This window comes from Macaca thibetana, chromosome 5, assembly GCF_024542745.1.
Source record: "Macaca thibetana thibetana isolate TM-01 chromosome 5, ASM2454274v1, whole genome shotgun sequence".
Lineage (NCBI taxonomy): Eukaryota > Metazoa > Chordata > Mammalia > Primates > Cercopithecidae > Macaca > Macaca thibetana.
Window position 1 is genome coordinate 83,064,535 of NC_065582.1, and position 14,458 is coordinate 83,078,992.

Genomic DNA, 14,458 nt, shown 5'->3' on the forward strand with positions numbered 1-14,458 from the left:
GATGAATAGAAAGGATTCACCAATACTGTTAGAAATCAGTACCTTATCATCTGGTTGAAATGACTGTTTGTTATTGTTGAAATTTTCCAACTAAACATGTTGGTGGCAGGCTGTTTAGCCTTCATACAGTTTTTGTTTTTAATGCAAAATGAGCATTTTTCCATAGTCATGGCCCTTTATGTAATACTATTTGCAAATAAATATTTGTAATATTGTTTGAGAACATGGGTATTAATACACATATTATAAAACTTAATAATTTAAAAAGACTTAGTTGTTTCTAAGTCTTAAAGTTCCTTCATTAAAATCTTGTTTATACTATTAATTTTTTTATCTAAAGAAAAATCGTAAATGAAAAAAAAAAGCATTTACTAAGCAAAGATAAATGCTAACTAAGCCCTTACTGAAATATCACAAAACCATGAATTTATGCAGTTTTAATGCATTTCTAATATCTGGTTATTCTGCTTTCTTCTCTAGCCACACTATTTTTTAAATTTGTGTGTGTGTATTTTACTGAACAGCCACACTATTTTTACTGGAATGCATTTAACACAGGAGTTAGAACCTCTGATGCATTTAGTCTGATTTACCTAGTGACAATACCTCAATTACTCTCCTAGGCAAATTATTTTCTTCAGAGTGAATCTACTTTTAATTTAACCTTCTAAGCAATTTTAATCCATTTTCTATACACCTTGACAAGGGTAATTATGAAAGGAAAAAAGCATTATAGATGTATTACGAAATGTAGAGAAAAATTTCACTTCCAAAGAGAGAGATACATTTTTAGTTGGCGTTAGTAAATTATACACTTGGAAGTTACAAGAATATACTAGAGTGATTTTGTATCTGTAAGTCATGAAGGGCCAAGAGACAGATGGACCAGACATAGGCTGGAAATTCCATGCTTTGTGAGGTAAATAAATGTGTAGCAGTCGACATTTACTTGCTACCATTCTGTCTGGTGTACTAGTAATACCTGGACTGGTTTAATGGCTTGTTTCATGGGAGAAGCTCTAAACTTTACCTCAACATTTATGTAAAGTTAAAGCTGCACAGGTATATTTTTAATTTGAATTTTCTAGATTACATGTCTACATTTTCCTGAATTTCCTTATTAATAGCCAGGCTTATACAGACAGAAGTAAACTGTAGATCGTGTCTACAAAGGAAACCAATAGCATACTTTTTAGGTTGAAAAAAAATTACAATAACCCCCCAAATTTGCAGTAGTCAATATTTAAGAAGTAAACTTCACTGGGTAAAAATCAGAAATACTATAAAAGGTCTGAATTACTTAAGTTGATAAAAGTTCTACCTAGACAACCCCATGTTTATATGAACATATGTAATTAGAAAGGATGTCAGTAAGAACCTTCCTGGAAAGTGGTTTGGCAAATGCATCAAAATTCTTAAAGGATGCACAAAATATCCATAATAGTAATAATTGCATTATAACAATGAGAAAATAAAAGTATGATTAAAAAGGTAAAAGACTGTATTCAGTCAATGCAGGATCTATGTAGTATGGTCTTAACAATGTTCATATATGTGTAAAATATGCATTTATATGTGTGCATAAATATATAAACACTAAAGATTTTTGATAGTATTTATCACTTGATAATAGGCATATAGGTTATTTCTTCTTTATATTATTATATATTTTTCTGTATTACTATCAAAATGTATATTCCTATCAAAATCAGAAAAAAAATTATTTAAAGCAAATAGAAATAGCAGCAACACTAACATGTTCATAAAACTCAAATTCTACAAGAAAGAATAAAACCCTGGGGTTTAATGCTCAGGCAGAAATACATATCTTAGGGATTTTTCATAATATCAAATAATAACAATTGGATCCAAAGGTTTAGAAACACGATCAATATATTTTCTCTCTTGGAATCTGAAAATACATGTAAATATAAAATCTTAGCTACAAAACATCACAAGGCAATGCTTGTATTTAGAGATTACTAACAAGTTATTTTTCTTTTCTTTTCTTCTTTTTTCTTTTCCTTCATTGTCTTCTAGAAATGCAGAATAAACCAAGGCAAGTCATGTTCATCAGAATCAATTACTCAATTATTAACCAGTTTTAAGCACCTGCTACTGGGGATTCTGTAGTGAAGAAAATAAAGTTCTGGTCTGATAGAGGAGCCAATGTTATCTCTATTATATAATGACGAAGTGCTATGAATAAAATAATATTCATTAGTATGCTATATTTCATAGATAATATAAGTATACAAAATTATAGATTTATTTGTTTAGCAAATAACACAAAGTTATCTTTATTATTTACTCTAAGGCATGTAATTTTTCTTATTTAGCTAATTAAAGAAATTGAAATTACTTGATTACTTACTCCAATATTAAACATCCCAGTAAAATATTCCATATTTGCTTGAATGAACCAAATGTTGCTTAAACCCAGTTCATCACTTCTCTTCTTAGCACGAATTAATGATAATTCCTTGTTTTCTATTAATGTAACCTAGATTTTACCCAGAAAACAATAGTATATTTAGTAACATAACTCAGACATTAGGCAAAGCATTATTACTATATTTCATAGCTTTAATAATGTAGAACATATTATATTGAGCCTCTATTCTGTGGCAGGAAGTATGTCACATAATCTGGTACAGAAAGGAAAAATTAAAGGTCCTTGAACTATTCTTATAGCATAGTGATATAAGTGAAACAAGCAATAATAATACAGTGTAGGCCAGGTGTGGTGGCTCACGCTGTAATCCCAACACTTTGGGAGGCCGAGGCAGGCAGATCACTTGAGGTCAGGAATTCTAGACTAGCCTGGCCAATATGGTGAAACTCTGTCTCTACTAAAAATACAAAAATTAGCTGGGTGCAGTAGTGTGCGCCTGTAGTCCCAGTTATTCTGGAGGCAGAGACAGGATAATCTCTTGAACTCGGGAAGCAGAGATTACAGTGAGCTGATATCGCACCACAGTACTCCAGCCTGGGTGTCGCAGGGAGAATCTGTCTCAAAAAAAACCAGCAAAAAAACAAAAACAAAACAAAAACAAAAAAAAAACCAACCAACCAAACAAAGAAACAAAAAAAACAAAAACAAAACATCAAAAAATAATAATAATACAGTGTGATAAGCGTTAAATGAAAGACAAACAATGTCGACGGGAGCACTCAAACTTGATGACTATTTTCATGGGGAAGTAACATATTAACTGAGGCCTAAAAAATGAATACAAATCAGTTGGGGGAATGGAAGAGTATTTTAGGGAGAGAAACACACATGAAGGCCCAAGATGACAAAGAATATGGCGTGTTTGAAGAACTGAGAAAATTGGTACACAATTTCCAGGGCACAGTCTGTAATGTATGGTATGGATTGGTGGGAGCAAGGCCAGAGGGCAGAGAAACCAGTTAGGAGCCTCCAGTGATAATCTAGGCAGAGAAGATGGTTTGAATGGAGAAAAATGAAAAGAATTAAGTCACTTTCATCACAATCATTCCTAGTTCTTATTTTGTTCTTATGCTTGTCTGTAAGAAAAAATCTGTTTAAAAAACCTGATACTTGATATGAAAGGCTTTCCTGACTCTATTCTAGACAAGATTACTCATTTTTGGTTCCAACCTTTCTAAGCTTCCAGAAATATTAATAAGGGAAGAAAAGATATTACATCCCTGACTCGGCTTCTCAGAATTTTACTCTGTGAGCTCCCTTCCTCCTACTCAATCACAAAATTGTTGCTTTACTTAATAATAAAACAAACACCTGCCTCTTCTCCCAGGATTCCTTATTTATTTTCCTGTTTATTCTCTAAGCAAAGAAAAATAAAAGAATGCTGTTCCCTGTCCCCTTGTCATCATTCTGTTACATGTTATTCTGGCCAGTCTATTAATTCTTCCACATTTTTTTTCTCCCGGAAGTATTCACTATAATTAGTTCACACCTTCCAGAGGGCTCACAGCAAAGACTCTGTTGCAGTTGAGTTTGTATTAAAAACAAAACAAAACAAAAACAAAAATAAACAGACTTTTATGCTAAAAAGTGGTCACAGTGAGGAACTGATTTAACATGGCAGAGGACTAAAATCAGCAAAAAATTCTAAGAAATTGTGGCAATGATTGAATACATTATGACATATTTACTTGAAAATATATTTGGTACTCTCTGAAATATGATGATATGTAAAACTATTAGCAATAGGGAAAAACATTTATGATACAATATTGAGTGAAAGCAAGGGACAAATTTTGTTTGCATCTTTAAAATTTGCAACAATAAGCATCCATATGGACAATGACTTAATGAGAAAAAGAAAAGCAAAGCATTTTGATGGATCAGGTATTGTAGGTTTGGGGTTTTTTTTTTTCCTTAAAAAATTTTGCTATTGTTATAATTTCGATGCAATGCATCTAAATCAAGATACCAAAAGAACATGCTCAGCAAGTTTCAGAGGTCAGTATTTCCATTTAAAATTATGTTGAAAATTAAACTAGTTGAATCATAATTATTTTATTTAGCAATAAAATAGCTATTTCTTTGAAAAATTACTTAAACCTATAAACCTCTTAAAAATTGATAACTGTTTTATGATCTTACTTTACTTTTTTTTCCTTAAGATTCTGAGTCTTGGAAATTTATTTGAAAGAAAAGACAATGCCTGTGCCACATATTTGATTTGGGTGATTAGAAACCCCAGGGATAAACCAAATGTGGCAAGCTGAACTGTATAGTTTTTAAATATTTCCTTTTATCTCTTATTCTGGCTTTACCTGACATGATGGCAGCATGTGAGCAAGGACAATTCCAACATGGCCCTGAAAAAGTCAGTGAGATAAACAAGTTAGCTTTGGTCCCCACAGCTTTTCCTCATTCTGAAACCACAATCTTGCCAAAAAAAAATGTGACCCTGAATATAATATAGAAAAGTCTCATAATCTTAGAAACACTAAAAAGGATGAAAGGAGAGACATAATACCCCACCGCTGCAGAAATCCACAATTCTGTCACCAGGTTTGGCCTGATTTGTTACCACATAGACAAGGTTGTTCAACTGTTGCTGCTTCCTCAAAGCTCGATCACTGGACATTTTACCTGAGGAAAGACAAGACATAAAGAACACAAAACATTATATATTTTGAGGGAACAAGAAGACACACTTAAAATAGGCTACCAGCATAGAGGAGGAGGAAGGGGGGGAGCATACACACACATACATACATATAAAAGAATAAATGATGAATTCCATATAACAGACTATGAGGACTAGAGGACTAGAACCTGAGATGAACTTTATTTTTGCTTGTTTTACTTTTATGTCTATTCAACATTTCTTTCAATAGCCATTGAAAGAAAATCTATGGGGAAAAATATGTCTTTTAAAGCGTGGAAACAATAACTGAAACACTAAATTTAGGGTCATAAACCAAGTATCCAATAAATGTTGGCAGAATGGAAAAAATAACAGTAATTGTCTTCTCCCTTTATCTTTTTTCAGAGACATATTTTAAAGAGTACCTAATTTCAACACATTGCTTAATCTCCTTATAGAGAGATCCATAATCAGTAAAAATATTTTTATTGCTTAATTGACACATCCTTGAACTCTTGATTCTTCTGTGTAGGACACTGGGAAACCTTGAAACATAGGTGTTGCATTGTCTGAAATAAATAAATGGTTATTGTATTTAGAGAGAAATTAGATTTTCTGTTTTCTGCTTTGAAGCTTCTTTTCCTCGTGAGTCAGACATAGAAATGTAATGCAATTAGAGATTCAAGATAGGGCATTTCCAAGTATGAAATGCCTGGGGCCCCACACATAAAAACATTTTAACTTTCCTTTCAAAATCGCTAGTCAAGTCCATGAAAATATCTTCAGAAGAATGAATGAAATTATTTGTTTTTACATATTTCAAGTGCATTCTTTACAAGAGCAAAATTTAGAAAATGTAAGACACCAGATTGCCATGATATAGATAAAAGGGAAAATCCAGATAATCTTTTTGGTTTGATAAAAAATTAAACATATTAAGTTTCCTTGCTCCTTTTTCCCAGAAAAATGGCATGATCTTTTTCTTTTCTTCTCTTTTCTGTTTTCCTTCTCTCTTATGTTACTAAGTTAAAAAACACAGGAAAATATTATTTTAGGAAAGATTTTTAAATGTAAATAAATTTATATAAGAAAAATTTATGGCATCATAATTCAGAGATAACATTTCATGTATATGTATGGTTACTTTCAGTTATATTCATAAATTTTATGTGTTCTAGCATATAAGAAATATTTATAGCATCATAATTCAGAGAACATTTTATATATATATACGGTTACTTTCAGTTACATTCATAAATTTTATGTGTTCTAGCTAGGTATAAAATATAAAATGTTATATTACAAAATATGAAATATTATATTATTATTTATATATATTATATTATTATATTATATTATCTTTCCATGTCAATGCATTTGTTTCTATCTATATATTTTAATGGCTGCATAGTATTCCGTTGACTATACTATAATTGAAGTACCCAATTTCCTATTGTATGATGTGAGCACAGCTGATTCTTTTGTCACATCCTTATTTAGCATGGATGAAGATAAACTTCAAATATGAAGAATATTAAGTCAACAGTCTGATGACTTCATTTGTGAAAACAGATTTGTGTAGCTTTTAAAAGAATTATCTTCATTTTTCTCTAATAAGTGTACAATATTTAAACACAGAATAAGTAAAAGTTGTAATACCACCCTTCATGGGTAACCACTCCTAAGAGATTTTTGTTATGACAACTTTCAAGCATCTAGCAAAACTGAAAGAATCTTAGAGTGAATGCCTTTATACCCTCCACCTACATTCTACCATTAACAACCTACTATACTTGATTTATCATACTTCTATCCATCCTTCTATTCATCCAAATATGCCTTATATTTTTATGGCAATGCAGTTTTAATTTGCAGGAGAAAGAAAGAAGGGGGGAGGAAAGGAGGTGTCAGAAGGCAAAAAGAAATGTACTTTGAGGCTCTTCGGAGACCTAGAGTAAAAAATACTGCTATTAAATGGAGTCACCATGAAGTAAGGATTGAGCACGAGTATTTCTGTCTTTGCTCTGTTTGTAGATTTCTTAACAGTTCCTAGCCAAAGAATTTTCATAAAAGAAAGTTAAAAGGAATGTTTTTGTTAAGGGTAAGGAGATAGGAAAACAATTATTAAATCAAATATCTAATATCAAGTTCTATACCACATTTTTATTAGAAATTTAGAATTACCTAACTTCCTTAGGTCTGTTTCAAAAGCAAATGCTGATGGAGATCTGTTTTTCTTGCTAATACTGCATCTTTGCACATAAAATACATGTTGAAATGAAAGTTGAAGGAAAAGAGGTAGTTTTCAGTGTTGTGTTTAAGTTGAGAGACCATACGCTGCATATAATATTCACAGAGATTGAGCTAAAAATACAGCAGCAAGGTGCTCAGATGCTTTATGGAAAAGCTGCCTCTAATAAAGCATTCTCTTTGCCCATTCTAGTTTTATAAATATTATGAAGCTCCAGGAAATATGAGCAGGATCTCAAATATATTCAATAAGGTAAAGAAGTGGTATTTTGGGATACAGTATTAATTTAAAAATCAAATCCTACTTTCTATTTTTATCCAGTATCCTTGTGCATGAGACATTATTTACAAGCATAAAATTACAATCTATTTTTAGCTTGACTAAAAATGATGGATCTCTAGTGTCATGGAAAAAGAAATCTAAGCATAGAATGTTTTAATACAAATGATGTCATTTGTTCTGCAATGCAATTCTTCCGCAAATGAGTTTTTTCTTTGTGTAATTCCAGTTAGGAGGTACTTGATTAGACACTTCAGTGTGGTTTGCATTGCCGGAAAAGAAAGTACAGGGGTAAAGGAGACAATTTTTAAGCAAGGGGGAAGCCATGTTAAAACACCAGCATTTTTGGTTCATCCAAAGCATCAAATAATGAAAAAAAAAAATCACTGGAAAATGTGCACAGGTACCACCAGCACACGTGTTAAGTGTAGTAATTTATGTCCCAAATCAGGCAGCTCTAAATTTTTTGTTTCTTAGCTTGAAATAACAAGTATCTTACAAGTTATAACTTACTTATAAAAGAGTGTATGGATACACATTAGATGTCTTTACTAAATATTCTTTTGCTGTTTTGTTTCCAAAACATTTGTTTGAGATATAGCACACCAACAATATTCTGTGTTTTTTTTTTTAAATAAGGAGACAAAGAAGAAGGCTAAAACTATGTTTAGAGCTTTTAAAAACACACCCAAAAGGTAAAAAAATTGAGAGCAAAAACAAATTTTTTCAACAGAGGTCAATGTTGTATACACCACTCTTTTAGAGAAGGTGTAAGACAACTGAATAGACAAGGTGTCACTAATAGAACCTTGAACAGGTGAGAGGGAAGGCGACAACCACAAATGTTAATGTTTTCAAAAGAGGTCTGATTAACACCATTAAGAAAGACAAGCTGATGAATGGTCATTTATCATGCTTTATAGAGCAAATCAACAGCAAAGCCGAGGTTCTATCCCCACAGTTGCTATGGTTTTCATGCTTGGAACAATAAGCAAGTACCTACTTACATGCCCAATATGTATCTATATGCAGAGGACACATCTCAACAGAAATGAATAAGAAGACATAGTTTCTGCCCTTAAGAAGTTAACAGCGTATTTAAGAAGAAAGTGTGTGTTAATTATGTGCAAAAGTATGTGCATTGAAGATAAAGTAGAAATGTCTTGAGACATTAGAATGGCCTTTACAGAGACTTGGGCATTTAAGGAGGATCAGAAACTTACCAGATAGTATGGGGATGGGGAAGGCATGCCAAGAACAATATGACATATTTAGGAGAAAATTACAATTAACTCACTTGCACCTAAAAATGAGAGATCAATGGGGGAAGGAGGAGAATATCGATTGATGTGAAAATACAGGCAGACAGAGCCAGATAGGAAATGACATTGCTTGTTGTTTGCCTCTCTGTGTCTTACCAAAAACATGGCCTTGTTTTCATATTTAATGTGCTTAGAGCTGCTTAGGGACAAGTTAAATCTGAATAGACAGCACTATTAATTTTACATTATTACAAACTAAGGTGTTCTTTTATAATGTTAGTCTGCATCATTTTTATTCTGGATATAGTATATCCGCAAATTAGATAGGATTATCCATAAAATTATCTGGAGCATTGAACCCCAATTGATGCTCTCTGCCATTAAGTGATTTAATTAAAAAATAAAATTGAATCAATTGAACTCATTGAATCATTTTGAACCCCAGTGTTCTAGATCAAGAAATCTTTTGAACCCCTGTTGAATTCTCCTCACTCTCCTTCTCAGGATCCTCTTCCCTTGTTATACCCCTGATGCACTATGCTCACCACATTCTGTCTTGTTGTTCCATAGCTAATCATTGAGCATGCTTTTCCTCAGTATATTACTAAAGTCCCTTCCAAACCTACCCATTAAAGTATCTCTCCTTTGCTTAAATACCTTTACAGGCTCCTCTCTGCCTTAAGAAAAAAATATTGATGTCTTGGCAAGAAAGCAAGGCCTTTAATGATCTGCACCCTGATTAATTTGCTAACCTCATCTGCTACTTTTGGTATTTGCCCATTGTTCCAGCCTCTCTACACAAGTGACATTTCTTTGAATGTGTCACACCTTATGTGTTAGTTCCTTTATATAATTTGTTCCCTTTGCTTAAAATCTATCTCCTTGCTTTAAAACTTTAGGAACCCCATCACCTTTCCTTATTCCAGGATGAATTTAAAACATGTCTTTTGTCATAATAACAATTTTTTTAAAGACAAAAGAGAAAAAAGTTACTTTTTCAAACTCTTTGTTACTACCCAAAATAACAAATCTTTTATACTATAGTCTATTATTGTTAACCAATGAAACAATTTATTATAAAATGATACCTAAGTATAATTCATTAAAATAACTCCCCAAAAAACCGTTAGCTGAAATTGCTTTTGTCTCCCTGAAATAGATATGAATATTTTTTACTGCAACTGCATAAACTTGGGCCCAATTAAATGAAAAGATTACCAGGAGACTGATAAGCACATAAAAAGTTCTCAATAAAAGTTTAATGAATGAATTTTCTCTGCGATTATGACAAACTGCATTTCAAGGCATTATGCTAATTTTTGCAGGTACTAACTGTGAAAATAAGTTAGATATCAATGCTATGCATGCATTTGTCAAAACAGTAAAAGAAGTCAACTATAAAACAGTATTTTAAGTAGGGATAGAAAAGTTTGTGAAAACTTTTGTGAGAGAATAAGAAAACAGCGATTTAAAGCTGTATGAGTAGACTTCAAAAGCTAGAATGGAAGTACAGAATTCCTAAAGAAACTCCTGAGAAAATACATGAAATTAGGCAGCAACATAAAGTTTACACTGTAGGTTAGGGCAACTTTGTTTAAATTTTCAAGATAACTTGTTGAAAATACTAAAAATCTAGAATACTTATTTTAATTTTACATTTTTAAAGTCAATTGGAGGCTACTATCACTAATCCTCTTAGCTGCACTGACCTCAGTGTGACAGTGTAACAGTGGATACTAATAATCTGATACAATCCCCCATTCACAAACCCCATAGTTCAGTCTATGAAATCATCAACAGCTTAACAGTGTGATGGCATTTTTACTCTTATAATTTTGTTATATATACTATTAGTCAATAATTAAAAAGACAGCAGAATTCACTGGAATTCATAATGTTAAAAATAGCTAATTTATACTTCCAAACTGAGGAATAATGACCTCAAAAGTATCTTTCTCAGTCATGCATTCAACACATCAAACAACCAACTTGGCCTATATAGAACTGTTCTCTAAAATGTTAGGGACATAAAGATATATAACTCGTAGTTTCTATCCTTAATGAGCATATACTTTGTTTAATTAGTACAAAACATTATATTTGTGCTTAGAAAATGTATTGTATTAACATTGTACAATGTTCTTAAAAGAAATTTTAACAGCCACAACTTACAAAAATCCATATATGTTTCATTAAAGTTCCTAAAATGGATACTTTCTGCTTATATGATGCTTTGCAATATATTAAGTATTTGCATATTTGATACACCATCTAACCTCAAAACTCTGTCAGGTTGTTACAGTAGATGACATTTTTCTTATTTGACAAATGAGGACACTGCTAACTAAATAGGTTGCTCAAACTTCACACTTCTTCAAAGACATGCAACTGGTCAGTGGTGAAGCCGGTACTCTAAGGTAGGTTTCTAATGTCAAGTTCAGTCTTCTTTTCAATATGATCTGTTATGTCTGTCTTAGACAGATGCTTTTAATTAATTGTGATGTCAGAATTTCAATGCTGGTGTCTTATTCATGTGTAAGAGTTCAAGGAAATGAGGTGCTTGCCAGCAGGAAAATGAGGGATTCCCTAGTAATTATATCTTAGGGAAAAATTTAATTATTCAGAGTCAGTTATAACATGCATTTTACTTCAGTTTTTCCTCTAAATAAAATTTTCAAGAGTAGGCTTATCAGTGAAAAGGATCAATTTAAGTTTCGAATGTCAGGATTTTAGAATATATTGCTAAGGCATTAGAGGTCTCCTAAGTCACTCTGTTTAATGAACTGACATTTGGGTCTCACCCTTTCCAGAAAGGGACCATTTCCCCACCTTGGGACTGTAGCAACCTTTTTGATTTTATTGAAAAGTGACACGGAGAGGTTGAGCAATCAATTTGTTGCAAAATCGGATTATCCAGAAGGAAAGAAATGAAAATAGATTGGAAAGATCTTTCATGTTATAGTACTGCAGATGCTGACTAAAAACAGCATGCACCTTTCACCCTTCCATATCTAATTCTAAAGCATCTTTTAAAAAGTCAATAACTAAAAACTGTTTAGGCAAGATGTTGGGTTGAGGGACAAAAGTTGAAGAAAGTATAATCACATTTCTTACCAGGTCAAAGCTTCTGCTTTGTTTATAGAAGAGCTTAGATACAGTGAATAATGGAAATTGTAAAACCTTCTTCTTCCTGCTATTTTTTTCTCTAAAATGAAGGAAACATTTTAACTTCAGAATACCAGAATCCACAGTTAAATGAACACATATATTTTCATTTTATCCAAATAGCATGTACACCACATAAAGTAAACATTACTTTGCTCTGGCATTTTGGTTTTTTGTTGTATTTTAACTCCATAATATTGTTTAAGTTGCCCACAAGACCAAACTGAAATTTTTTAAAACAAAAAAGCTAACTGTAGAAAATAGTTACGCATTTACTTCTTTTCCCTGTTTTTCAGAGGCTTAAGTTAACAACAGTAAGTTTTCTTAATAGTTTTGTTAACTTTTTGAGGCCATTCAAGTAATCCTCAGTTGGCTTCCAATTTGATGTTTCACAGTAATTAGGTTAAATGCCACTGTAGTGGTCTGAAATGTTGCCAGCTTTCCCAGAGTCAAGTGATTTTTTTTAAAAAAAATACTTCTTTTGTGCACATGGTGTTCTAATTTCCACTATGATCTGACCTTATAGGTTTTCTTCTTTGATTTTTTGTCATATATTTTATTTTGTTTAAAAAATGAAATGCTGAATATCTAAGGTGACATGGGCCTAAATTCTTGGCAATATTAATACTATATTAAAATATGGTATTCCCATCTAGAGGTGGCATCTATGTGTGTTCTTGAATCTCAGCTTCATGACTGTTTGACCTATATAATACAGAAACAACACTGTGCCCTTTTTTTTTGGCAGCTTCCAATTTTTGTCTTTTGAGATGGTTGCTCTTGGAACACAGAACCATGCTTTAAGATGTCAAGCCTCCTCTGCTCTTGCTGTATGGAGAACAGACAAGCTTTCCCATCAAGCCCTAACCAAACTGCAGAACTGTGAATAAAATAATTGTTATGAAAAGGCACTAAGCTTTGCAGAGGTTATTTATGTGGCAATGGAGCATCAGACAGATACCATAATATTGGCTTTGTATTAGCATCATTGAATAATATCTATTAGGGCACCTACCTAGACATGAAATATTGCTCAATACCATGACAATAACCAAAAGAGAGAATGGTTATTAAACTTAAAAGTTAACACTCAAAGGCAGGGCTATTCATACAAGTTACATAGGGTCTGTATAAACCTCAAAGGCAGTTTTGCATTCCAGTTCTACCATTCCTTTTCCCTTTCTAAGGAGCCTAACTTTATCGGCCTAACTGTAAAGAATGTTAGGATCTCAGCAGCAAGGGATGGTGGAAAGGAAAAGACTCTGGGAATGAACCCAGCTATAGGCATGGGTAGGGGTGGGAACAGTGGTTCAAATTAGTATTCAAAAAGGACTCAAACTGGGGAAGTATTGATATCCGCACAGCCCTAATTTGATGGGTGGTACCTAGCAGTGGTAGTGTTTATTTTTTTTTAATTTATTTTTATTTTTGTTTTTTGAGGCAGAGTCTCACTCTGTCACCCAGGCTGGAGTGTAATGGCATGATCTCAGCTCACTGCAACCTCTGCCTCCAGGGTTCAAGCAATTCTCCTGCCTCAGCCTCCCAAGTAGCTGGGATTACAGGTGCATGCCATCACGCCTGGCTAATTTTTGTATTTTTAGTAGAGGTGAGTTTTCGCCATGTTGGCCAGGCTGATCTTGAACTTCTCACCTCAGCTGATCCAACAGCCTCGGCCTCCCAAAGTGCTGGGATTACAGGTGTGAGCCACTATCCCTGGCCAGCAGTAGTGTTTAGCAGTGCTCCAGCCAGCAGGGTTTAGGAAAATGGAAAGATACAAAGGGCTAGGCAAAGAAAGCTTGCACTATAGGAGACATGTGGGTGACCATATCTTATCCTAAGTAATAATGGATGTCAGATCTAAAATAGCAGGACCATACTCAAACTATACCAGTTGGGAGGTCTGAGTCTACTGAAATAGGTATACTGGTTTAAGGCCTAGGTAGGGCAGGTGAAGACATTTTTTCCAAAACTGAAATTTTGATTCCCTCTTTTTCTCTGGTCTTTCATTACAACCTGAACAGACTAGTTCATTAATTTAGCAAATGTTTTTTAAAGCACTTATTATATGCCTGGCCCTGATCAAGGTGCTGGAAACAATGGAGAACAAGGGTGATGTTTACATTCCAGTGATGAGAGTTTTACAATAAAAAATTAAGTGATGATATGGAGAAAATTAAAATAGAATAATATGGTTGAAATTGACTAGGTGAATATTTTATATTAGGTAATCTTGAAGCCATCATTGAGCAGGTAACTCAATTGAAATTTGAATAAAAACAAGAAGCCAGCCATAGGAAACAAGAGAAAAAGCACTCCATATAAACAGAACTGCTGATGCAAAAGTCTTTAGGTAGAAAAGAGCTAGGGATGTTTGAAGCAGATCATTACAATTGTGTATACTTAGACTCATC

At 33.0% G+C, this 14,458-nt stretch overlaps 3 protein-coding genes across 5 annotated transcripts in view; 1 reads left to right on the top strand and 2 right to left on the bottom strand.

The window, feature by feature from the left end:
• The window catches only part of PPA2 (inorganic pyrophosphatase 2), a 1,020,900-nt gene that overhangs the window by 576,207 nt on the left and 430,235 nt on the right, over positions 1-14,458 (top strand). The window lies entirely within an intron of this gene.
• AIMP1 (aminoacyl tRNA synthetase complex interacting multifunctional protein 1) overlaps positions 1-14,458 on the bottom strand; it is a 524,679-nt gene that overhangs the window by 473,956 nt on the left and 36,265 nt on the right. The window lies entirely within an intron of this gene.
• The window catches only part of GSTCD (glutathione S-transferase C-terminal domain containing), a 133,330-nt gene that overhangs the window by 19,465 nt on the left and 99,407 nt on the right, over positions 1-14,458 (bottom strand). For all 3 annotated transcript variants that reach the window (XM_050791482.1, XM_050791484.1, XM_050791483.1), the window contains exons 6-8: positions 4,977-5,092; positions 4,771-4,815; positions 2,375-2,503 (exon numbers count right to left, since the gene is read on the bottom strand). In XM_050791482.1, coding sequence (XP_050647439.1) covers positions 2,375-2,503; positions 4,771-4,815; positions 4,977-5,092 — 290 coding nt within the window. The remainder of the gene's footprint in view (positions 1-2,374; positions 2,504-4,770; positions 4,816-4,976; positions 5,093-14,458) is intronic.